The sequence below is a fragment of the Sceloporus occidentalis genome, unplaced genomic scaffold, assembly GCF_023333645.1.
Source record: "Sceloporus occidentalis isolate IW3139 unplaced genomic scaffold, rSceOcc1.0.p SCAF_9, whole genome shotgun sequence".
Classification (NCBI taxonomy): domain Eukaryota; kingdom Metazoa; phylum Chordata; class Lepidosauria; order Squamata; family Phrynosomatidae; genus Sceloporus; species Sceloporus occidentalis.
The window spans coordinates 20707775-20733968 of record NW_028316989.1 but is presented as its reverse complement, the minus strand read 5'-3'; the positions used below and the strand labels follow the sequence as shown (position 1 = coordinate 20733968).

General features: G+C 40.3%; 2 protein-coding genes across 8 annotated transcripts in view; both read left to right on the top strand.

Moving 5' to 3' along the window:
- The window catches only part of LOC149307015 (PR domain zinc finger protein 10-like), an 87175-nt gene extending 72747 nt beyond the window's left edge, over positions 1 to 14428 (top strand). For all 6 annotated transcript variants that reach the window (XM_089537614.1, XM_089537611.1, XM_089537612.1 and 3 more), the window contains 6 exons: positions 3206 to 3352; positions 4184 to 4354; positions 8327 to 8467; positions 9474 to 9633; positions 10884 to 10996; positions 13368 to 14428. In XM_089537614.1, coding sequence (XP_089393740.1) covers positions 3206 to 3352; positions 4184 to 4354; positions 8327 to 8467; positions 9474 to 9633; positions 10884 to 10996; positions 13368 to 13580 — 945 coding nt within the window. In that variant the 3' untranslated portion in view covers positions 13581 to 14428. The remainder of the gene's footprint in view (positions 1 to 3205; positions 3353 to 4183; positions 4355 to 8326; positions 8468 to 9473; positions 9634 to 10883; positions 10997 to 13367) is intronic.
- Positions 14429 to 16219: 1791 nt separating this feature from the next.
- The window catches only part of LOC149307014 (nuclear factor related to kappa-B-binding protein-like), a 33409-nt gene continuing 23434 nt past the window's right edge, over positions 16220 to 26194 (top strand). For both annotated transcript variants that reach the window (XM_089537606.1, XM_089537605.1), the window contains exons 1-7: positions 16220 to 16295; positions 17728 to 17826; positions 18601 to 18756; positions 21516 to 21717; positions 22771 to 22898; positions 23581 to 23755; positions 25005 to 25106. In XM_089537606.1, the coding sequence (XP_089393732.1) occupies positions 18622 to 18756; positions 21516 to 21717; positions 22771 to 22898; positions 23581 to 23755; positions 25005 to 25106 (742 nt within the window). In that variant the 5' untranslated portion in view covers positions 16220 to 16295; positions 17728 to 17826; positions 18601 to 18621. The remainder of the gene's footprint in view (positions 16296 to 17727; positions 17827 to 18600; positions 18757 to 21515; positions 21718 to 22770; positions 22899 to 23580; positions 23756 to 25004; positions 25107 to 26194) is intronic.

Sequence of the window (26194 nt, the reverse complement as noted above, 5' to 3'; positions counted from 1 at the left end):
ACTAGAGGGCTGGTAGTCATCTGATAGACTACGTAATTGGGTATGGAAGATGAAGAAGGTCTATTCTCATGGCAAAAATGAGACCATGTGCACTGTGGCACAGACCATGAACTACTAATTCCAAGAATTAGAATAAAGCTAAAGAAGAACACTAAACCGACTATCATGCTGAAATTAGACATGAAGAACATCCCAGCAAAATGTAAAAAGAGCGTGAAAAATAGATTTGCACTATTAAGCCTAATTGACCAAGAAACAGATGAACTATGAATAGAAGCCAGGGACATAGTCAAGGAGGAATGCAGAAAGATGCTATCTGTAACCAAAAAGAAAGAGAATTATTAATGAATAACAGACTAAATGCTTTAAGCCATAAAGAACAGAAGAGAAGCAAAAGAAAATGAGCCAGTACCATGAATGCAACTGTAAAATAATTAGGGCGCAAGAATAAAGAGAAATACTGTAATAATCACTGCAGAGATCGAAGCTGACAACAAAAGAAGAAAAAGAGACCTCTTCCACAAGATCCACGAAATCAAGGGGGATTTTAACCCAAGGCTGGAGATGCTCTATAATCAGCAGTGGAACATAATACACAACCAAGATATAATAAAAAAGATGATGGAAGCAATACACAGAAGAACTGAATAAAAGAGATGAAAGGATGAATGACACGTGGGGAAAAGAATCACACGAAGATGAACCCCAAATTTTGGAAAGCGAAGTGAAATCTGCACTCAGAGAAATTGGGAGGAATAAATAACCAAAAACAGATAACATACCAACAGAACTGTTACAATCTAAAATCTAACTAAAATCTGCCAATAAATATGGAAAACTAAACAATGGCCCACAGATTGAAAACCATCAATATACCGTCTATACTCAACTATAAGTTGATCTCATGTATAAGTCGAGGTCAAGTTTTGGGGACAAAATTATGGATTTTGCCATGACCCGTGGATAGGTTGAGGGTAAAACATGGAGGCTCCTTCAGTGTATGTATGTGTGCGTATGGCAAGAGAGACTCTCATTGAGGCTTTTCTTCATCGTTTCAGCTTTCGTTTCAGCCAGATGCGCTGTTGGGAGGGGGACTCTTAAACAAATAGCAATATCAATTAATCACCCAGGACTCTTTCTGCTTGGCTCTTTCTTGCTAAATTCCACTCCGCACGACATGGGGAAATCTGAAAGAGCTGCTATCACGTTTCCATAGTGACTCATAAATAAGTCAACCTGGAATTTTGGGGTCAATTTTGGGGCATACATTTTTAGACTTATAGATGAGTATATATGGCACATTTTTGTCCCCCCAAAAAGATGGAAAAGATTACAGTAACTACAGAATAAATGCATTAATTTATCATGTGAGTAAAGTCATGTCAAAGTTCTACATCAAAGATTATTACCATATATGGAGTGAGACATTCCAGAAACACAAGTTGATTTCAGGAAAGAATAAAGCACTAGGGATCACATTGCAAACATACATTGGGTAATAGAATGCACCAGAGAATTCCAGAGGAAAATCAGCATGTGCTCACTAGAAAGGTGGAAGGCAATAGTAAGAGAGGTACACCACATTTTGGATAGATAGACTTAATCAAGGAGGACACATCCTTGAGTCTGCAAAACCTAAGCAGAGCTGTTGAGGATAGGGTATCTTGGAGCTGAGGTCAACATGAAGGCAGTTAGCTACAACAACACACAATGCTCATCAAGAAGAACATTCAGCCATTAGTTGCACCAGCCAATCTCAGATAGTCTTCTTCTAAGGCAAGCAAGTCAAACATGTAGACATGAAAGGGACAGTACAAGAACACAACTAGTTGCATCACATATCAAGCAGAAGCTCATGCAGTATGCAGCTGACATAAATAGCTTGCATTGTATCTATATTGTCCCTTTGTCAGTGATTGATATGTTGGAGTATAGAACCAGATCTCATACATAAGCATTATACAGCTTTTTATGTACAGTACCAAGTACTTATATGTCTGCAGTTGCAGGAAAGATTCCAAGACTTTCTATTTTACCAGTCAACTATATATATATTTAATCATTTACTGTATCACTATATCATAACTGTATCACAGGGCACTTACAGTACTTATCTTTGATGAGGATGTCTATGCATGTTTACTTGGAAGTAAATTCCACTTCATCCTTTAAAGCTTATTCCCTAAGAAGTGCATGTAGGAGTGCAGACTTCAGCTGGGGAAATATATAGGCATGCCATTTTGAGCAGTGCAAAAAGAGTAAATATTAAAAGTATAAATATTTTTGAAGTGAGGCAGATATTTCTTTGCTTATTAAAGAAGAGATGGGAGTTGTAGTCCAACACATTTTGAAGGCACCAGATTGAGGAAGACCGCTTCAGAAGTATACTAGGGCTCAAATTTTGCAAAAAGACACTTCTGAGTTTCAACAGAAACCAATCTGCTGTTATAAGTAAAAAGCAAAAATTCAACTTCATAGCAAGCTTAGCAACATACTGTCAGACTATGATGTTATGTTGCTAGCTGGAACATTGTACAATTGGGAGTTTGATGCATAGTGTTCAGGCACCATGAATTGTTTCCACTGGCTTTAATGAGCAATGTGTCTTTGGAAAACTAAAACAACAAAGAGCCTTGCAGTATGTTAAAAACTAAGAAGTTTTGTTTGACATAAAGTTTTATGGACTGCAGTAACATATTCTGGTGTATATTGGTATATTATATATTGTGACATATGTACAGTAGGTCCTCAATCTCTGCGGTGGTTTGGTCCCAGGACCCCCTGTAGATACCCAAATCCATGGATGCAGAAGTCCCATTATATACAATGGTGTAGTAAAATGCCATCCCTTATATAAAATGGCAAAATCAAGGTTTGCTTTTGGGAAAGTTTTTTTGTTTGTGTTTGTAATGCTTTCGAACCGTAGTTGGTTGAATCCATGGATATGGACTGTATACTGTATCTATATATATCGTGATATATGTATAAATGTCTGCCAACTGAGGCTATACTCCATGCATCTGATGTATTGGGCCTCAGTCTATGAGAACTTATGCCAAATAAAATGGATTGGTCTTTTAAGGTACCAACAAGCTGTTGTTCTTTTGCTGTCACAGACAGTTATAGCTTTGTCCCTTCCTTAAACATGTGCACTGAGAACTGTTCTAGCCATTCTGTAACTTTCTTTTTTCCCATCTCCTCACAGACCAAGATGGTGCAACATATCCGCAAGAAGCACCCGGAGTTTGCTCAAATGCCAGCTAACACGATACACGTGCCGTTGACAACAGCTGTTATTAGTGCAACCCCGGCAGTTTTAACGGCTGACAGCACTTCTGGGGAAACCGTTGTGGTAAGAAAGTGATTGACGAAAGAAGTAGATCTGTGACAGAATCCCTGGGAAAGACCAGAGGTTTATGGTCCATTTCAAAAATAATGACAAATCATGGTTTGCTGTAATTATGGTTATTTAAAAACAACCCAAGATAATAAATCAATGTTTGACTTTCTGATTTGTTTTAATTAAACTCAGCTGAAAGAGGTGACAGTACCCTGAATTTGAATATAAATAATAATTTCAAAAATGAAAATGAAAGGCAGAGGAGACATGGTGGGTACACAGTACAAAAGCCTGAGTTTCATGTAGGATCAATCTATGCGACCATGGATGGGGCACCTCTGGCCTACCAGGTGTTATTGGACCATAACTCTCATCACCCTTGATCACTGGACTTGCTGATGGGGCTGATGGGAGTTAGAATGTAACAGTATTGGGAGGGCTTTAAATTTCCCATCCCTGTGTTAATTCTAGTTCTGCTCTTTTGCTTTGAAGAGCATCCTGACTCATGGCAATAAAACCAAGGAAGCTTTTTCTCATTATTTTCTCTCTGTGCAGGAGAAAATGCTGCCATTTCTCTGCAGATGGATTACAAGAAATGGTTCTTTGAGAATCAAAAATTTGAAAAACATTTCCTGTGGCTTGGGTTTGTTGCATGAGTCACTTCAAGCTGTTTGTTTACTAAGCTCCATTCTGTAGTTAACCTGATGGATAGATAGTCTCTACCTTTGGGTAGCAAGTAGGACTGAATCATAATTCGTATCTAATTCTCAGTTTCTATATTCACATTGCTGTAATTTTAAATATGTAGTAATATTGCTCTGATTATATCTCTCCTTTTTGCAGACAACGGATTTATTGACACAAGCAATGACAGAACTGTCACAGACATTGACAACTGACTACAGAACCCCACAGGGTGAATTTCAGCGAATTCAGTACATCCCTGTGTCACAGTCCACATCTGGCTTGCAGCAGCCTCAACACATACAGTTGCAGGTTGTGCAAGTGGCTCAAGTGAGTCTTGTTTTGTTGTTTCGTTTTCTGCTATAATTGAAGCCCCAGCTGTGCCAATGTCTCATGTTGTCTTGATAAATAAGAGCAATAATAATCATGACAATAGCGTGCCAATGATATTTTTGTTTATGATGAGCAGGAATTAGCAGCTAACAGTGCCTCTAAGTGATTTCAAGTGACAGGTGATAGCCAATTCAGATTAATTTTTTCATATCTTGGTTTAAGTTTCTATGATATTTGATGGATAATTGCATGGTAAACATAAAAGACATAAAGCTCAGTTGAGTCTGTCTTATCTAGAATCCAAAATTCTCCATGGGGGTGTCTCAAATAGTGCCACCTTTGCTTTCTGATGGTTCATTGTACACAAACTTTGTTTCATGCACAAAATTATCTTAAATATTGCGTATAAAATTACCTTCAAGCTTTCTGCATAAGGTGTATATGAAACGGATGAATTTCATGTTTAGACTTCAGTCTCATCTTCAAGATATCTCAAATATCCCAAAACCTGAAAAACTCCAAAATCCAAAAACCTATCCGGAATCTATTTTGGATAAGAGAGCCTCAACCTGTACCTTCATGGTCATGCATCTGATGAATTGGAAAATGTATGCTATATATTTCTTCTTCCCAGTTAGTCTCAAAGGGCTAGTAATTGGTTGACCAGCCAAACCCAAAGGGCACCCAGCAATGGCTCCTTTTCATCCTGGAGAGAAGTGACCAGTGGGGTCCCACAGGGTTCTGTCCTGGGCCCAGTGCTATTCAACATCTTTATCAATGAGTTGGATGAGAGAATTGGGGGCATACTTATCAAATTTGCAGATGACATCAAACTAGGAAGAGTAGCTAATACCCCAGAGGACAGGATCAACATTCAAAAAGACCTGAATAGACTAGAAAGCTGGGCCAAAGCTAACAAAAAGAATTTCAACACAGAGAAATGTAAGGTAATGCACTTAGGGCAGAAAAATGAAATGCACAGATATAGGATGGGGGACACATGGCTGAATGAAACTATGTGTGAAAGGGATCTGGGAGTCCAAGTAGACCACAAATTGAACATGAGTCAACAGTGTGATGCAGCAGCTAACAAGGCCAATGCGATTCTAGGCTGCATTAATAGAAGTATAGTGTCTAGATCAAGAGAAGTAATAGTGTCACTCTATTCTGCTCCGGTCAGGCCTCACCTGGAATATTGTGTCCAGTTTTGGGCACCACAATTCAGAAAAAATGTTGAGAAACTGGAGTGTGTCCAAAGAAGGACGACTAAAATGGTGAAGGGTCTGGAAACCTTGAAGCCCTATGAGGAGTGACTGAGGGAGCTGGGGATGTTTAGCCTGGAGAGGAGAAGGTTAAGAGGTGATATGACAGCCCTGTTTAAATACTTGAAGGGATGTCATATTGAGGAGGGAGTAACCTTGTTTTCTGCTGCTCCAGAGACTAGGACCCAGAGCAATGGATGCAAGCTCCAGGAAAAGAGATTTCACCTCAACATTAGGAGGAACTTCCTGAGAGTAGGGGCTGTTCAACAGTGGAACACACTCCTTCCTTGAAGATTTTGGTGGAGTCTCCTTCCTTAGAGGTCTTTTAACAGATGCTGGATGTCCATTTGTCAGGAATGCTTTGACTTAGAGTTCCTGCATGGCAGAATGGGGTTGGACTGGATGGCCCTTTGGTCTCTTCCAACTCTATGATTCTATGAGGTACCAGAGCTTTGCTGACATAGTGCAGTTTGAGAGGGAACGGTCTGGTCTCTGCATTGGGGGGACGAAACTAGTAGATGAGCCGAAAGCAAAGCAAAATTCCCAGAGGTTGAGGCAGAGGAGAAACCACCTCACAGGACTGGCAATATGGTAAAGAATGAAGCAAGGACCAGAGCAGGGGAAAGTTGCATCTTTGACACAGGCTGGAAGCTGTAGTCAGAAGACTTCCAAATTATGATGATGATAAGTTGTAACCTGTCATGCCCCTTTTAGGTAGTCTTCAGGATGGACTGTATTATATTTGAATGTGAGAGATATGTTCCCTCTAAATTTGTTTACATAGTAAATATATGATGTAAAAGTTCTCATTAAATGGATATCCAAGATCTCATTAAATAGGTAGAAGCATCTGTTTCTAACCACATGCACAGAGCTTGAGAACGCAGGCTGGTCTATTTTTGAAAGCACATAATTTTATTTTTTAAAATCTGTAACTGTTAGTATGAGCAGTGACTGAGACCATATTCTTCTTTCCACCTTGCATTTCCTTGGTGATTATTTCTCATTAAATTGCTTAAATTAATTAGGCCCTGTTTAGCAAGTAAGAGCTTAGAAATGTATTCTCCTGTCTCCCTCTGGGTTTAAGATTCTACACTTAATCACGATGTAAGAACATGAGAGGTACTCAAATACATGAATGCACGAAGATAATTGCTTTCGGCTGTTAGTAAAAAATTTTTGTTCAGCTTAAGCAGAGATTTTCTTTTATTCCTTTTTTTTGCAAAATGTGTTTACTAATCAGCAGCCTTCTCCTGATATTCCAGAGATGAATCGTTGTTACTTGACATTCATATCATGTTGATGCCTTGAGGCGCTATTCGGTGTCCTGGCCTTGCCTGATACATTATGGAAAGGCAACTGCTGCTTCCCGGGGGCTGTGTAACGCACTCCTCCCGTAACGCATGAAATGAGAAATCACACAAGAATAGCCAGCTTTTTCGTGAAGCGAGGTTTGGTAACCAGCCTTAGCTGGCAAAATCTCGGATACTCCGAAAGGCCAGTAAATTCTCTGGCTGGAATTCTGTTGGGGAGTTATGTCTTCATAAGAGGATTGAAGTTTATGAGAATTCAAATCGGGCAGTTCTATAACATCCGTATCCAGAAAGGTCTGTTACATTACTACATAGCAGAGCACATGTGTGCACACCGGAACGAATACACAACAGGATGTGCATCATGCCAGCCCTGATGTGCATCACGTCAGCCCCAGTGCACATCAGACACTAATGTGCATCTGTGTCCTGTTATGCATCTTCACAATTCACTAACAGGGTTTCTTAGCTCTTCTGGTACATAGCGAAGCACACATTAAGTAAAAGGCAATGTTGGATTCTGGCATCTATTATTTATTTTCTTAAGAGACACTTACTGCCAGTCTAATCTATTTGTCTTCAGCAGTCTTTGAAATCCCACAAGGTGTATGATGTAAATTACAGTCGGCCCTTCTTATACACGGATTCAAGCATCCACGGTTTGAAAATGTTCCAAAAAAGTATAAATTTACCTTGATTTCCCATTTTTTATAAGGGACACCATTTTGCTATGTCATTATATTTAATGAGACTTGAGCATACACGGATTTTGTTATACACGAGGGATCTTGGAACCAAACCCCAGCGTATAACAAGGGTCCACTGTATTCTAAATCAGACTATTGGTCCATCTATCACAGTGTTACCTTCTCCAGTTGACAGTGCATCTTTCCAAGGTCTTGGGCATGGGACTTTCCTAGCCATATCACCTAAAATCCTTTTATTCAGAGGTTGAACCTAGGAACTTCTGGAAGCAAAACTATATGTTCTTATACTGAGGTGTACATTTCATGTTGAGTATGTTTGATATTATGAGCCAGCATGGATAGTAACTTGAATGTTGGACTAGGATTTCAGAAAGCATTGTTTGAATCCCCACTTTGCCATGGAAACTGCTGGAAGACCCTGGGTAAGTTACACTTTCTCAGCCTCAGAGGAAGGCAATAATAAACCTTGTCTAAACAACTCTTGCTGAGCAAAACATGTGATAGGTTCACTTGAGGGTCTCAATAAGTCAGAAATGAGTTGAAGGCATGCAACAACATTTGATGTTAGCTGGTGGACTTTTCCTTCATTTGTATGTGCTACTCAGCATGAAGTGGACAACAATACTGGTTTAAATGTGCTAAGATTTATTCTATTGCAATGTCACACTGTGTTTTCTTTTCTCCCAGGCTACCTCACCTCAACAGTCACAGCATTCCACAGTAGATGTTGGACAATTGCACGACCCTCAGACGTATGCTCAACATGCAATCCAAGTGCAGCATATCCAGGTGACAGAACCAGCCCCTGCAATCTCCACATCCTCACAGGTAGCTTAAGCGTTCACTTAAATATATTTATTTATTTATTGGATTTATGTCCTGCCTTTCTCACAAAATGGGATTCAAGGTGGCCAAGCTGTGCACACACACAACACTAAGTTATATGTGCAACCTATGGTAGATAAGATTTCCCTGAAATTCCCACTGTTGCACACAAAATAGATTCACTTTTAGTACTTCTGAGACGGTGTCATATAGTGAATGCATTCTAGCATGAGCATATAGTGGGCAGCATGTTGAAAGTGATATGGGAATCTCAAAATCTTGCTTAGCTGGAAACACATGGGTCATTTTTAAAAACATGTTTCAGATGGTGATTTTTGACCCAAAATCTGTAGTTAGTTGATAGAAACCACTATTAAGATGAGTAAACCAGTCTAGTGTCATAAATGATTATTTGGCAGTACATTGCAAAATGGCCATTGAGAGATTAGAAGTGTCTTATTCCTAAAGTTTTTTAGAGAAGAAACAAGAAAGGCCTTTATTTAGTTTTCTGTCTTATGCCACATGCTAATCATTATTATGTTAAAACTGATTCTACACCAAACTGTATGCATGTGTTATTTCAAACTAAAAACCTGTGAAGGCAACCTTGTCTTTTGTTATAGAAAAACAAACTATTGGTTATCGCTTGTGAAAGCCAATATTTACAATAAGTACAAGTAAATACTAATACTGCAGCAGACTTGTATTTGCAAACCGCTATATTAATTACAAACAGCAGTCACAGTTTTGCCCCCCTTCTCCTTCTGTTTTCTAATCCCTTTTTCACTTTCTGTTACATCTCTTAGAGATGTAAGACTATCTTGTTTTACTCTTAATATCTAAACCACTCCAGGATTTTGACTGAAAAGTGGCATAAAAATGGTTTACTTTAAGCAAATGTATGACGTCTTACATTATGTTGAGACCCTTCTGCATGTAGAAAATGTGACTTTAGCTTAAGTTCCTGGAAGATATACGCTGCATTTGCCTTTCCCGTGTGTTCCTCTAGGTGGGAAGTCAGCCCTTAAGTCCTTCATCCCAACCATCTCAGCAGGAACTCAGCCCTTCCCAAATGCAGACAAGCACTTCATCTCAAACCCAATCACAGCAAGGCTCCTCAGTCCAACAAACATATCTCCCCAGCACATGGAACTCATTCCGCAGCTACCGTATGTATCGTGTATGCTCAGTTATGTCACAGCTTGCTTTTGACACATTCACAGTTTCTTAGCTGTAACTTTTCCAGCTTTAAGTTTAAAGCTTTGCATCATCTGCCGTTTTACTTAAGCAGACTAGCACAGAATTTTCACTCTGTTGTTCTACAAATGGAGAGGTGTCTCTACACAGAATTATGTTTTTATTAGCATTAGCCAAGAGAATACAAGCATATTTCATATAACATAACAGACATCCCAGCTCCAATCTACCAGGTTTCCAGCAGTGGAGGAAGAACATGTTAAGGTGGCTTGCTTTACTCCTCACACTTATAGGCAGGAAGGAAAGGGGGGCCCTTCAACACTACAGAGGTGCAGAAATTTGATTCACCTTTAACTGCTATGGTTCTGTCCCATCGAATGCTGGGATTTGGAGTTTAGGGAATTGTTTAGAATACTGAGACAGAGTGCAATATGAAGTCAAAGGCTTTCATGGCTGGCATCCATAGTTTTTTGTGGGTTTTTCAGGCTATGTGGCTATGTTCTAGAAGAGTTTATTCCTGACGTTTCACCATCAGATGCCAGCCACAGATGCTGGTGAAACATCAGGAATAAACTCTTCCAAAACATGGCCACATAGTCTGAAAAACCCACAAAAAACTATAGAGTGCAACTACAAATGCCAGGATTCCATTGCATGTTGCCATAACTGTTAAAGCAGAATCCTAGCACTTTAAGTATATAGTGTGAAAGAGCCCCAGGACAGCTGAGGAATATCAGCAGATAATGCCTCCTGTCCCTATGGTCTGGCAAAGCTTGCTGTAGGTGTTTGAGCTAGATCTCAGGTTTAGCCTTGTTAAGGATGGCAGGAGTAGTTTACAAAGTTCCCCTTAGGCATCTTCCTTTCTTCCTTTTTAAAAGTGGTGTTTGCATTTACAGACTGTGAAGCTATTTGTTTTCAACCATCATCTGATCAACCACAGTGACCCTTGTTATTGTTTATTTGTTACTTGCATTTGTGTACCACTTTTCCTCCAATTTTATCCCAGGCTCACTGGGGACTAGAAAATGGATTTCCCAAATTCCAACTCAAAACCCAAACCACTACACCATGATGGAACTCAAGCATTTTAGTCCTTTTAAAAGAACAACACGTTTTTTGGGGCTGCATTTAATCGTTAGGCCTCACTTTATCTGCTGCTGATCACTGTCCTGTTGGTGATGACAAACTCACGTTTCTTTACTTTCTAAATCTTGTTCTCTAGCCTCTGAGATTCAGATGATGACCATTCCCCAGGGACAGTATGTGATTGCAGAGACAGCTGTAGGCACTCCTGTCACTACAGTAAACACAGGCCAAGTCAAAACCGTCGCTCAGGTAAGAATAAAGATGGCATCCCCAATTGATAACACTTCAGGTACTTTAAACACTTGAAATGCATTGTATGAATGTTAGTTGATGTCCAAATCCTTACAAACTCATATTTGCTGTGACATCCCAAGTTCAGGGATGGGGACACTTAAAAAGGAGACTGGAACTGGAAGCAAGGGGCGGCTAACCATTCCCACACCTGCAGACTCCTTACTCGAAATGCATGAGTCCATTTTCTTGACATCCATTCATTAAGGGATTTACAGAAGAGAATGGACAATGAGAAGGGAAGGATTAAGATCTTCCACCCTTCCATTTGCCACACAAGGACATTATGAGGGCAACAATGAGTTGGGAACATGGGATTGTTCTTCTTCGCAAGAAAGTACCTAGACTGTAAGTTAAAAACCTTCCTTCCCCTGCATTGCCAACGCTCCTGTTTAGCTATTAGTAACAAAGAGCTATTAGCAACCTAAAAGCCACGTTGACATCGCACACCTGTTGAAATTAAAGGTATTGAAGTTGGCAATGGGTAACCTGCCCTATTTATTTCAGTAAGTCATCTCTAAGCATAACGAAGTCCAACCTTTTGAGATTTGTGCTTGGAAAAGTAAATTTGCAATGCTATGCAGATCCAGTTAAACTGTGCTTGCTTTGGACTATGTAAGAATTACTTCTGAATGAACAAGCACAGTATCATAAGACAGTGATGACACTCAGGTTTCAGAAGGCATGTCGTTCTTACTTAAACGTGTCAAATAAAATGTACATTATTTTCTCAGATGTTCTGAACATAAGATGCGATTATTATTTTCAAAATATTTGTGATCAGACTAGGAAAGGACACATCATCACTTTTTTTTTTTTGGGGGGGGGGAGTAATTATATATAGTGTATGTGTACTTTTATTACACATGAGCATTTTATACCTGGATGTCCATAACTGAGTTTAGAATGACTCATGAGCCTTTGGCTGTACGCATACTGCAAAAGGAATGCGGTTTGACACTACTTTAACTGCCATGCCTCCATCTTATGGAATTTGGGGATTTGTTGTGGCACCAGGGTTTTCTGACAGAGAAAGCTAAATATCTCACAAAACTACAAATCCCAGAATCCCATAGCACTGAGCCATGACAGTTAAAGAGGTGTCAAACTGATATTTCCGCTATGCAGATGTAGCCTTAGTGATGTCCCAAGAGTGGACAGATCTTCACAATGTTGAGACACAAATGCATCATTTGAAATGCAGAAAATACATGATATATTACTAGGCATTTTGGAACACAAGAGTTTTGCTTCTTAGGATTTACAGGAGGTATATAGGAATAGCGATATCCGAGGAACCTGTAACTTTACAAACAGTAATTTAGTTGTTCACTTTATTTTTCAAGCAACATTTATGGAAAAAAGTTATCCAAATCTAGGTTCTTGTATGCGAAAGAGGAGAAAAAAACCCTTCATGTTATTGGATATAGTGGCAAAACAAAGAGAAAACTTAGAACTCCTGTTTCTATTGAATTAACCCAAATCAACTCATTTAGTATATTCTTCAGTACATTTTTACTGTTATCTCCCACTCTGTTTTAGCCAGTTTTATCATAGGCCCTATACAGACAGCCAAAATAAAGCTGCTTCGAGTCACTTTGGAGGTATGGTGTTTCAATGATGCATGCGTCCTAAGAGTCTGGAAGCTGCACCAAAGCTGCACTCCAGTCCTTAGGACTGGATCGTGGCTTTGGCGTGGCTTCTGGACTCTTAGGATGCATGCATCATTTAAACAGCGTACTTGCAAAGTGACTTGAAGCAGCTTTATTTTGGCTGTCTGTATCAGGCCTTAGACTATTTTATTTTGTATCCTATTTTATTAGATTTGCTTTTATTTAGTCTGCATCTGTTTTAACCCCCTATGGCCTGTTACAGACTGCCAAAATAAAGCTGCTTCGGGTCTCTTTGGAGGTATGTTGTTTAAATGATGCATGCATCCTAAGAATCCGGAAGATGCACCAAAGCTGCACTCTAATCCTTAGGGCTGGAGCATGGCTTTGGTGCGACCTCCAGACTCTTAGGACCCATGTATCATTTAAACAGCATACCTCCAAAGAGACCCGAAGCAGCTTTATTTTGGCAGTCTGTAACAGGCCTATATGAGTTTCAGGTGTGATCCAGCTTTACCTTTGTATGTACGTGGATATTTTGATATTTTTATCTTGTATTTTATATTTTGTTAATTGTATTTAGTATTCCATTAATATGGTCAGCTGACTAATCATTAAACGTTGTTGTTGTCCTAATATATGGTATAATCTGAAGCAAATATATATAAAAGTAAAATATGAATAACAAGATAGCTCATGTGGGCTTTTCTTTCTCACAGACACATTATGTAATAGCGGAAGGTCAATCTGAACTGGATGTCAAGCCAAACCTATCGCTTTCCGGTGGTGTAGAAGTGGATTTGTCCCAGCCATCCGCACATTCTGACTCCTTGGAATCACAAGCAGCTGGTCAACAGCAAACAGCACAATTCATCATTACAACCACCACCAATGGCAATGGAAGCAGCGACACGCACATTGAAACGCCATGAACTTCCTCTGTGGCAGAGAAATGAGATCCGGCCGGACCAGCAGACATTTTAGATCACCCTTCAAAATATGTAGGGCATCAAGCGTTGTTCTGAAAAGTTGATTGCTATAACTTAGAGGTTTTACATCTCATGCTGATGCTTTGAAGAATTTCTGGCCTAAGTGACATTTACAAACCTTTGAAGGATGCCACTGTCTTCGGGAGCCCTGGAACAAAGAGCGGTAAAAGGAAATGGAAACGAAATTCTTCTCTCAACTCCTTTCCATCCCCTCTCTTCCATTTGTAGGCAGGCAGCAGTGAAGGAGAAAATAGTAATTGCTAAACATATAACTGCTGGCAGAATATGTCTGAGATACATTTTTGATGCTTAGACTGTAAAAAAAAGGCGCCTGCCTCGTATTTCTGTTGACTTTATTTTTTTTAAGCAGCCTTGGGCAAAAAAAAGGGACTTTATCAACTTGGAGAAGAAGAAAAGAATGACTTGGAATGGAACAATTGTAAACTGTTATTTTCCACTGTGTAGGACACATGGAGCAATGAAACTGTGAAGCTGTGCGGAAATAGTTAAATTATTATTATTGGGACGGGGGGGGGGGATTTTTGTTTGTTTGTTTAAAACCTTATGGACTGTTTTGACGCCATTTGCGCTGCCCTAATACTCGGTTCTGGAGAGTATGATGGAAGCCGTCTTGGACCCTCACAAGCCTCAACTCTATTGGAATCAAAGACACATATATAGGTAACACTGAGGCTGGATCTTCACCTCTAACTGTGTTCTTTCTATACAAGAGAGATGATTTCTCCCCCACCTCAGAAAACCAATTAAAAAGGCTCAGTGATGTTCTGAAACGTTTAGTGGTTTTAAGGGCGTTCATTGCCAACTTGGTTTCAGGAAAAGATAGATGGGGAGGGAGGTGGTTGTGCATTAAAGGGAAGACCTGCTTTAGGCTCTGTTCCCAATACAGATGCTGCCAGAGAGACCTCAGTAGCAGAAGGAAAACCCTCCCTTCTGCCAATCTAAAAAACACCTCTGCAAGGTTTGCCTCCCACCTCTTGCTATAAACTGAATGGGAAAAGAGAGAAACCTCTCCGCCACTTTGGGCAGAAAAATGAAATGCATAGATATAGGATGGGGGTCACCTGGCTTAAAGAGACTTCTACGTGTGAAAGGGATCTGGGAGTCCAAGTAGACCACAAGTTGAACATGAGTCAACAGTGCGACGCTGCAGCTAAAAAGGCCAATGCGATTTTAGGCTGCATCAATAAAAGTATAGTGTCTAGATCAAGGGAAGTAATAGTGCCACTATATTCTGCTCTGGTCAGGCCTCACCTGGAATATTGTGTCCAGTTTTGGGCACCACAATTCAAAAAGGACATTGAGGAACTGGAGCGTGTCCAAAGGAGGGCGACTAAAATGGTGAAGGGTCTGGAAACCATGTCCTATAAGGAACGACTTAAGGAGCTGGGGATGTTTAGCCTGGAGAAGGTTAAGAAGTGATATGATAGCCCTGTTTAAATATTTGAAGGGGTGTCATATTGAAGAGGGAGCAAGCTTGTTTTCTGCTTCTCCAGAGACTAGGACACAAAGCAATGGATGCAAACTGTAGGAAAAGAGATTGCAGCTCTACATTAGGAGGAACTTCCTGAGAGTAAGGGCTGTCCGGCAGAGGAACACACTCCTTCCTTGGAGTGTAGTGGGGTCTTCCTCCTTGGAGGTCTTTAAGCAGAGGCTGGATGGCCATCTGTCAATGGGGATGCTTTGATAGAGAGTTCCTGCATGGCAGAATGGGCTTGGACTGGATCAGGGCCCTTGAGGTCATTTCCAACTCTTTGATTCTATGGCCTAAACCACATGGTTAATTTTAATGAGAGAGAAAGAGAGAGTCTGCATGCAGGAAATCCCTATCTTTCTACAGAAGGGGAAAGAGAATGCAGAAGTCTTCCAATGATACTTCTTGAAGGATATGCAATCTTCTAAATCTTGTCCTGGGAATGCCACTGTAATGCAATACACTCCAGTTCCAGACCCATGCCCATGGCCTAGTCCCAGTGTGTGGCCTCCCTCTCTTCCACCTTTCCTAGCATTGCCATGGCACTATGACTCTGGAGACCAGGGTTCGAATCCCACTCTCTCTCAGCCATTAAAAGAAACATATGCTTCTCAACAAACGAAATAAACCCTTCAGGTTTGGCCAACCCACTGAGGAACAGAGCGCATGCGCAGTATTCCTCCTGAGGAGGGAGGCGCCATTATGTTTGAGGGCACTGGACTATGCGGACTGCGCAGGCGCCGGGGAAACATCTCCCCTCCCACGGCGCCTGCGCAATCTGCTTTACTTTTGCAAGCCACGCCCTCCGTTCAGCCCTTGCAAACCACACGCCCCCTGCTTTTGAGAGGCGCTTTGTAGTCCGCTCCGCCTTTGCAAACCACGCCCCCTCATTTTGAGAGTGCCGAGGAGAGGTGGAGCTGGCCTTGTCGGCGCATGCGCACACCGCTTACCTTTGCATACCACGCCCCCTCGCTTTGAAGAGAGGCGAGGCGAGGCGGAGCCGGCCTGCGGGCGCATGCGCAGTCCGTCCGTCCGTTGCAAACCACGCCCCCTCGGGCCTCACGCCTCTTCCTTGAACCGGAAGCAGTATGTGACGGATGGGGTTAAGTGAGGATGGACAAGTGGCTGAGAGGAAGCAGCGCTCAGTTATTTCAAGGGCTGCTCAGGTGAGGTTTGTGTGTGTCTCTTGCGAGGGATGGGAAGTAAACAATGACAAGGCTAAGTAAGAGAGTGAGGCTGCGTCCGCACTGGAGAGATAACCCGGTTTGGCACCGCTTTGCCTCCTTTGTGGCTCAGAGGCTATGGAATTATGGGAAAGTTAACAACTGACGGCAAGAGAAGCATAATTTAACATTAGTCGTGTTTAATTTCAATGTCCTCTTTATGTTTTATGTTATGTTTGCTCGTTTGGCTTTACGTTTGTGATTTCAAATGATGAAACTAATAAAGACTGTTTTAAAACAAAACAATAAACAAAGAGGTGGACAACAGACTGGAAACAGTTAATATATATATATATATATATATATATATGTCCCCTTCCGTAATAAAGGCAATGACAAAAGAAGGCGGCAGTTATAGGACCGTGGCATCGATCTCACATGGAAGGAAAGTAATGCTCAAAATCATTATTATTATTATTATACTCTATATAAATAAGTGGAAGAAGTGGGATATATATACATATTTATTATTATTATTATTATTATTAGATAGTGGTACAGGATAGAATTAGATAAAGTAAGCAGGCGACAAGTTAAAAAGACGATCGAAGATCAAATCAAACATCAGGTCTCAGATAACAGTCGGGTAAACAGTCCCACAGAGCCTGGGGACGCTTCCCCGAACCAACCGTATAATTTCCCAACCTGGGTAACAAATGCGCTCATCCCTCTGTATTTGTGGCTTTGATGATTGGCAGGGCTGATTATTCACGGATTTGACGAATGTGTTCCCTCTCGGGATAATCTCCAGGTCCTCCGGCGCAGATAAAGGTTGAAAGACCTAGAGATTGTTCCTCGAGAGAAGGCTCCGCTAGGCATTTGTAATGATAATGATTATTATTGTTATTGTTTGCTTATGCTCCCCCTCTTCAGCCAAAAGGCTATCAGAGCGGCTTACAAATTGTTAATTAGACATTTCCCTTGCCCTCAGGCTTACAGTCTAAAGAGACAAAAGGAGAAGGGGATGGCAATGGGGAAGGAAGGAAGGAAGGGGAAGGTCCAGCAGATCTTCATTGTATCTCCTCCAGCGCAATCCTATGGTCAGTGTCTGTCGGACGTTGGCCACAGAGTTGCCCTGGAAGACCTAGAGACCATTCCTAGAGAGGATATTGTGCCCCTCCAGCGCAACTCTATGCTCAACTTTAACTCAACGTTGCACCGAAATGCCTAGCGGTTCCTAGAGAGAATGCTCTGCTAGGCATTTGGGTCAGTGTCTGCCGGACCTAGAGACTATTCCTAGAGAGGTGTCCTCTCAGGTAACAACACGGTGCCTTTGTTACGTTCACAGGGGTCTTCTGCCCCTGAACCTAGGAGGAACAAGTGTACAGTGTTTCAAAAGCGAATCCTAGTCACTACAAATACATCTTTTCCTTAGGATCGACGTTTCCCATGGCAGCTACGTGTCTGTTTCCGCCGTCTTTAACTGATGTCCATGGTCCCTAGCAGGAGAAGCTGTGTGCTCTTCAGATACAAGGTAAATGTTTGTTTATTATTTATTTATTTACGGTATTTATACCCCGCCCTTCAGCCCTAAAGGCTCTTATTTTAATTGACGGTTCTAATACACGGTGTAAATAACGCCGGTTCCAAGATATGAGATGTCATCTTCTGTCATTATCATAACTGATGCAATTATTGTTTTCAAATACATGTACTTCTTTCCTTCAAACAGAAATATACTTGTTCTACTTAAATGCTGTTGTTGCAACGCTGAATCTGTTCCATGTGCATAGAACGAGTTCTTCGTATCTTTCTTTATCTCGGCCCTGAAATATACTTGTACAAATGTTATCTTGAAGTGACTGAAACTAGACAAAAAAGTTATCTTGAAGTGACTGAAACTAGACTTTCAGTGAGCGAAACAGAGACAAATACTGTAAACCCCAATGAGGAATACAACAGGATTCAATGTATACTTTTCATTTTGCTTCTCTCCAGCAGAATAATGTAAATACAGCAAGAACTTGGGGCTCAGCGGAGACGAAGGAGCTGAGAACTGAGTATAATATAGACCAGTGGGACATACATTGCTTACACACTTTTAAATGTATCACATGTTAAACTAGAGCCATGTCCCCCCTCTTCCCCAAGGCAATAGGAGCCTCCCGCCTCCCAATAAATACACTGTCAATCCAGTTTCAAAGATGTGTCAACTGGGTCGGTTTGTAATAATGCTAACTAACAGATACCTTAGTTGATGAGGTCCAGATGAACACATTTTGTGACAGTGCCTCTCTTCTTGTTGAAGGGTTTCATTGGGCTGTGAACAATGGATTCCCTGGATCATATGCTCACTGACCCATTGGAGTTGGGGCCTTCTGGAGAAGGCAATGGCTCTCAAATTATGGAGGATTGCATGCTGGGATCCATACGCATTAGTCTGCCAGAGGATCTCCTGGAGGACGTGAGTACAAAATAGTAATTCCTTTATTTCTCCACAGATCAGTTAAAACAACAATGTGAAGAGGGGAGAGTTGGGGGTTGTTTTATTGCTTGTGATGTTATGTTATGCTTGATTATTAGGTCATGTCATGTTATTTTAACATATGTAATTTGATATTACATATATCAAAGCATCTGTCTCCATCCTTGCCTCTGAGAGGGAGAGAAAGGAACTGAACCCTCCCCACAAGGCATCTGTCTCCATCCTTGTCTCTGAGAGGGAGAGAAAGGAACCGAACCCTCCCCGCAAGGCATCTGTCTCCATCCTTGCCTCTGAGAGGGAGAGAAAGGAACCGAACCTTCCCCGCAAGGCATCTGTCTCCATCCTTGCCTCTGAGAGGGAGAGAAAGGAACTGAACCCTCCCCACAAGGCATCTGTCTCCATCCTTGCCTCTGAGAGGGAGAGAAAGGAACTGAACCTTCCCCACAAGGCATCTGCCTCCATCCTTGCCTCTGAGAGGGAAAGAAAGGAACTGAACCTTCCCCACAAGGCATCTGTCTCCATCCTTGCCTCTGAGAGGGAGAGAAAGGAACCGAACCTTCCCCACAAGGCATCTGTCTCCATCCTTGCCTCTGAGAGGGAGAGAAAGGAACTGAACCTTCCCCGCAAGGCATCTGCCTCCATCCTTGCCTCTGAGAGGGAGAGAAAGGTAGGCCTTCCCATCCGGCCTCACTAAAGGAACTGAACCCTCCCCACAAGGCATCTGACTCCGTCTTGGCCTCTGAGGGGGAGAGTGGGTGAGCCAATGCCATCAGGCCTATCCTTAAGATACAGAGCCCTCTATCTGTCCGTCTGCCTTGGTCCAGGCCTCAGAGGGAGAGAAGAATGCTGGACCTGATCCCCTTCCCCTCAACCATTCCCTTCTCCTTTTGCGTTGTGTCTTCTTAGATTGTAAGCATGAAGGCAGGGAACCGTCTAATTAAATGATTTTATGTACAGTGCTGTGTAAATTTACAGTGCTATATAAATAAAGCTTAATAATAATAATAATAATAATAATAATAATAATAATAGTAATAATAATATTGATAGTTGTACTTCTGCCAGGGAAGTGCTGGGGATTGCCATTCAAATTATTATGTTACGTTATGCCTCCATTATCATGCTATGCATTATGTATTATTATCATGCTATGTATTTGATTTCATTAAGCTAATATAACTTCCTGAATAAAAAACCTTATCCTCTTAATCTCCTGCGAACTTAGTTTCCTGATTTTATCCAGTGTTTAGATAGTTCTAATCTTCTCTTTCAGACTTAATTCATTTAGATCCATTGTTACAATATTGAAGATAACCATACATAAGATCAAGTAACAGCTTTGAAAGAATTGTTAGTCAAAATGACGCAACTTAATCTTAAATAAATATCCCACCTGTAATGGCATTCTTCCTATAAAGAAGAACAAGCAAACAAAAGACTGTCATATAAGTTCTTAATCATTCTTTGAATACCTTGTCTCTCTGAATAGTTTAACACCAAGCCATTCCTTTTCTACTTTTTCTCTTACTATCTTCTTCCATGAGGGCAGTAAGAGTGTCCATCTCCATTGCTTCATATAGTTTCTTCATAGTACTAATGTTCTGTGGGGGTGAGATTGAATGCTGTTGAGAGGAAAGTGGCTATGCTGATGGTACCGCTGCTGCAGGAAAGGTCAAGCAGGCTTTTTTTGAGAAGCCAGACTAAATGACCAAACACCTTAACACACTGAAGAGAAGTTACTGGGTTGTAGTAGTAATGGAGATGACACTGGCAGAGGATCTCTCAGACAACGGCAGTGGCACAGTACTTACAATAGGAGCATGGAATGTGAGAAGCATGAAACCGGGGAAGCTGTTATTCTAAATATAATATAAAACAAGAAATTAAACCTATAAACATGCCTGTATTTAGTTTAAGCAAACTGAAGTGAATGGGAATGGGATATTTTCAATCTGATAATTACATAGTGTTTTACTCTGGAAATGACAACTTAAGAAGAAACAGGGTGACATTAATAGTGTAACAAATACCATAAAGGCACTATATCCTGTCTGATATTAGAAGCTAAGCAAGTTGAGCTCTGGTAGTACTTACATGGGAGACCACCAACAAATACTCGGAGAGCGGTTGATAGAGTTATGCAAAGCCAAAACTATTCATTGAAAATACCTTTTTCATACAACCGAAGAGGAGATTGTACACATGGGCATCACCAGATGGTCAAGACAAAATCCAAATAGATTACATAGTAGGTAACAGAAGGTGGAGAATCTCCTTTCTTGCAGCAAAACCGAGACCAGGAAAGACTCTGTGAAACTTTGATGAAACTGACTGTATGAATAGCTTGTGTTAAATTAGACCAGCAATCCACTTAGTGCAGCACTTTGTCTTTGAGCAGTGGCTATCACCATACCTGTGCAAAGCCTTCACAGAAGGCTTGTTTTCTTGTTTATATCACTAGTTAAATATATTGCTTCTCAGCAATAATCTGTGCCTTTCTCACCACTTAACTAATATTGGTTTGGTTCCAGGCTGAATCAAGCTTGTAGTAGATTCAGTGAAATCAGTCCTGACAAAGTTGCATCCCATTAATTTCAATGAGTCTATTCTAAATTTGATAAAGTAGAAAGTCAACCAGTTAATACTCTCCTGCTGTTGCATTTGTTACAAGCAGAATATTTGATCATTTTTAAAGGGGTCGTATATCATTCTTCTTTATTTTCTTCTTTCTTATGTAGCCTGAAATCTTTTTTGAGGTTGTAAGTCTTTCAACATGGCAAGATGTGCTGATGGATTCACAACGAGAACACTTGAAAAAGTTTTTGCCCCATTTCCCAGAAAACAACACAGAGCACCAGAATAATCTCATTTTGTCTCTGTTTAATGGAGAAAACTTCCGGTTTGGAAATCCCCTACACATTGCCCAGAAGCTGTTCCGAGGTGAGTGGCAGCTTAAGTTTAAATGTAAGTTTTAGTTCCTGTAAGTAATATGTTTTCTGTTTAATTTTAATGCTGTATTTATTTATGGACTACTTGGGACACCTGTATAGATATAGCGGGTTGAATCTGGACTGAAATCATTTTAAATAACACCTGTCCTTTGAATCTAGTGAATCTACTTTAAAGACCACTAAGGTCCAAAACACACTGCAGAAATCATCCAGTTTGAGACCGCTTTAACTGCCCTGGGTCAATGCTAGGGAATACTGGGAACTGTAGTTTTATGAAACATTTAGCCTTCTCTATCAGAGAGCTCTGGTGCCATAATAAACTACAATTCCCAGGATTCCCTAGCACTGACCCAGGACAGCCTCAAATTAGATTATTTCTGCAGTGTGTGTTGAACCTAAGTTTGGATCCAGCTCAATAAACTAATAAATTTGGGGTCAGAGTTTCATTAGTAAGTGGTGAGTGATACGATGGAGGTACTGAAAATGAAAGTCATCTTTTACATGAGTCTTAAGATGAGCTTGCATGCATATCTATCTATCTTAGTGCTAAACGTGTATAAGTTTTCCAGCATGCAAAACAAAACAAAACAACAACCCAAAACCTTCAGATAATATCTACCACTCAGACGCTGACATGTCCTTAAATTTCAAGAGGTTGAGAAATTATGGTAAATATATGTGAAGGAAATATTGTCATACGCTTCTTTCCTTGTGTTTATTGAAATGTACTTGGCCTCTAAAAGTGTAATGAGCTAGACCTCTAAAAGAGATTGGCCACTGATTTTGCCATACATTGCCCCGCTCTGCTCTTTTTATAGTTGTAGTCTGGCTACGAAACAGCTAAATAGTCTTCTGTTTCTTCATACTTTGCAATTTGTGTCTTTCTAATCTGCATGTTTTATAGCTAGGGGAGAGTGCAGTGCTTTATTTCTCTTGAATGTTGATTTCCAGATGCCTTTGCAATGGTGTTTAGTGGGAGATAAATAGCTTTTAGACAATAGAATGGAAAGTATTAATAACAGCAGTGACATTCTTATTACAGATGGACACTTCAATCCTGAAGTAGTAAAATATCGACAGCTTTGCTTCAAATCTCAGTACAAGCGCTACCTCAGTTCCCAGCAGCAGTACTTTTACCGGTTGCTGAAACAGATTTTAGCCTCCCGGAATGTAAGTATTTGAAGAAACTAAAACGAAATATAGATCTATGAGCACAGCATTTATTATTCGAACTAGGAGAAAAATCCTGGTTTCTCAGTTACCTAGTACAAGCTGGGATCCAAAGAACTATTAAATTAATTCTATAGACTTAAGGGATTTGTAAGCACAAGTACCTTTATTGATACACACATATGTATCTGAATATTTATTTTGCCTTTTACTGTCTTAGATTTTCATGTCATCTAGCCCAGTATCATTTGCAACAGATTTGCAATCAGATGTCTTCCTCGTTTCTGTTGCTTGAGTTAACTCACAAAAGCAGCTTGTAGTCTGTTATTCCAAACTTTAAAACAACAACAACAGAATGTTGGGAATGTCAAAATGTTAATGGTCACTTCTTGGATTCCATCCCTCATGTTTGCTCTGATGACGTCTTTATGGGACCAATGCTTGAATAAAGTTCCACAGGCTCTTAAAGCTTCAATCCTGGTTCCTGAAAAATGGAAACTCTCTGGATTTGTGTATCATTACGAAACTGTATACATCATCCTACTGGCTTAGCTCTTAGTATAGCTTATATGATAAGATTCGTTTGTATTAGTTTGAAACTTGATCCGTAACTTTTTAAAAAATAAGTCACAGGTGTTTGAATGGCATACAGCCTGTTAAGCTGTGCATGTGTCTCTTTCAGCAACTGTTAGAGCTGGCTAGGAAAGGTGGCCCCAGTCTTTCTGTGAAGAGGAAATACTCAGCAGCTGCTTGTGCTGCTGAAGAACGAGACAGACGAACACATCAGCGGTACCTAAAAATCCTCAAGGAGGTGAAAGAGGAATGTGGAGATACTACTTTATCCTCTGATGAAGAAGGTAATAGCATGTATTTTGGAGATATATATATGTATTTATTTATTTATTACAATATTTCTGTCTCGTTCTCTTGTGAAATCTGAGAGTAGCATACAATAGAATACAGACAATCTAAAATAATTACATATTTTAAAATACAGTGTGCCCACGTTATACTCAGGCGCACTACACGCAGCTTCCAGCATACGCTGGAGGCCGTGCCAGAAAGGCTTCTCCCACACCCCAGAATAATGGGGCGCACACCTGTGGCGTACCGAGTGTGCACCACGGAAACAAGCCCCATTGTTTCTAATGGGGTTTGAATTTACGCGGTGGGGTCAAGAGCGGATCCCCCATGTAAGGGAAGGGCCAACTGTATTGAATAAGATGACAGCGTATTAAACAAATTTTAAGACAATAGTGATAAGAGTAGGACCTGAAGGTTTTAATAAAGTTCCATTGGTGCCTAAAATAAACCAACATTGGCACCGATCAGAGAGGCCATTCCTTAACAGGGCTTCACAGAAATCCTTTGCTATTATAGAATCACATGAAAACCTATTCTGCCAAAGACCCTGAAAATGGACATAAGTGATGATATATACAAGGAAAATACCGGTGTGGCAACCCATCATGTGTCTGTCTAAGAATAATGGCTCAAAATCAGATGTTTCTTTGTTACACCAGATGGTAGCATAGCCTTAGCCCTTAGCAAAATCTGGGGTACAGCACCTAAATTGATGCGTATTTGCTAGTGTAGGGATAACTGAATACAATCCTAAACAAAGCAGTGTTTTCCTTCCAATTGTTTGTCTGTGTAGCTTGTATATAGATAGTTGCATGCCTTCAAGTCATTTCTAAATTATGGTGATGCTAAGGCGAACCTGTCATAGGCTTTTCTGGGTCACCCATTGGGTTTCTATGGCTGAGCGGGGAATCAAATGCTGATCTCCAGAGCCATAATTCAACGCTCAACTGCTATACCATGTTGGCCCTTTTTTGTATATAATGCTTTCATCCATTTCTGTACAATATGACCTTTCTGTGAAAGATAATGCCTTCTTAAATCAGGGATAGACAACTGCTACAACTCTGAAGGTTAGTGTTTTTTTTAAAGACAAAATCTTTTGGGTGCTGCACAGAGTGACAAAAACAAACAAAAAAACAAAAGCAGTTTGGATGTATGATATGCCACTATTTCCTAGGGAAATGAACTAATGTTTGGGTTTGTTTGCTGTCCCTGTAGAAAACTTCCTATTTTACATTTCAGATCTTAGTTCCTGGATCCCAAATTCTCCTGCTCATTGCCCAAGTCCTGCTGTTCCACTCAGGGTAATACCAACATTATCAACTCAGGATATGAAAACTGCAGGTAAGATCAAGTGATACCATATTCTGACTGATCCTGAAAGATTTGTAAATTAGATGTTACTAGTGCTTTTTTTTCTTGACTTAAATGTTCCTAGATTTATTCCTTCTAGTTTTGTCAAAGGCCAGTCTGTTATTAAGTAAACTTTTGGTTCATGTCTAAAAAGCATATTTGCCTTCAGTATCTATTTTCATACACAACTGTCCCCACAAACAATGCGAAATGCTTGTTGAGCTGTTATGCTAGAAATGTCAAGGTTTTTTTCAAAGAATAATCCACATTACTTCTGCCACTAACTAAACTGACTTCATTTTATATAGCAATCTAGTTTAAATAGATCTAATTATATTTATACCAGTCTAATAATAAAAGCCACACTGTGAAGGTATTAGTACCTAAATAAATCTATTACCTGGATTGTTGAAAAGAAAAATTCATATAATGTGTTATATCTGTTGCTGATCAGAATATAAACAAAAAATAAATGTATTTGTCTAGTGACCATGCAAAGACTGTCTCTAAGGCTGCATCTACACTGTAGAAATAATGCAGTTTGTCACCACTTTAACTGCCATGGCTCAATACTATGGTATTTTAAGAACTGTAGTTTGTTGTGACAGCACAGCTCTCTGACAAAGAGGGTTAAACAAAATGACAGTTCACAGAATTCCATAGTATGGACCCATGGCAGTTAAAGTTGTGTCAAACTGGATTTCTGCAGTGCGGATGCAGCCCTTCTCTCCTTATTAGTAGGTTGCATAATTGACTAGACTTCAGTCTTATCAAAAGAAGCTGTTTAGTTTTAAAGTGAGTATGTAGAGAGATCTTTTAGCACCTTTGAGACTAACTGAAAGAAAGAAGTTGGCAGCATGAGATTTTGCAGACTTCAGTCTACTTCCTCAGATGCTTTTGCTCCACCAAACTCATCTGAGGAAGTAGACTGAAGTCTACTAAAGCTCATGCTGCCAACTTCTTTCTTTCAGTTAGTCTCACAAGGTGCTACAAGATCTCTCTACATACTGATTCTACAGATTACACAGCTATATCTTTGAGTTTTAAAGTGAGTTAAGTTCTATTGAACAGACTCAAAA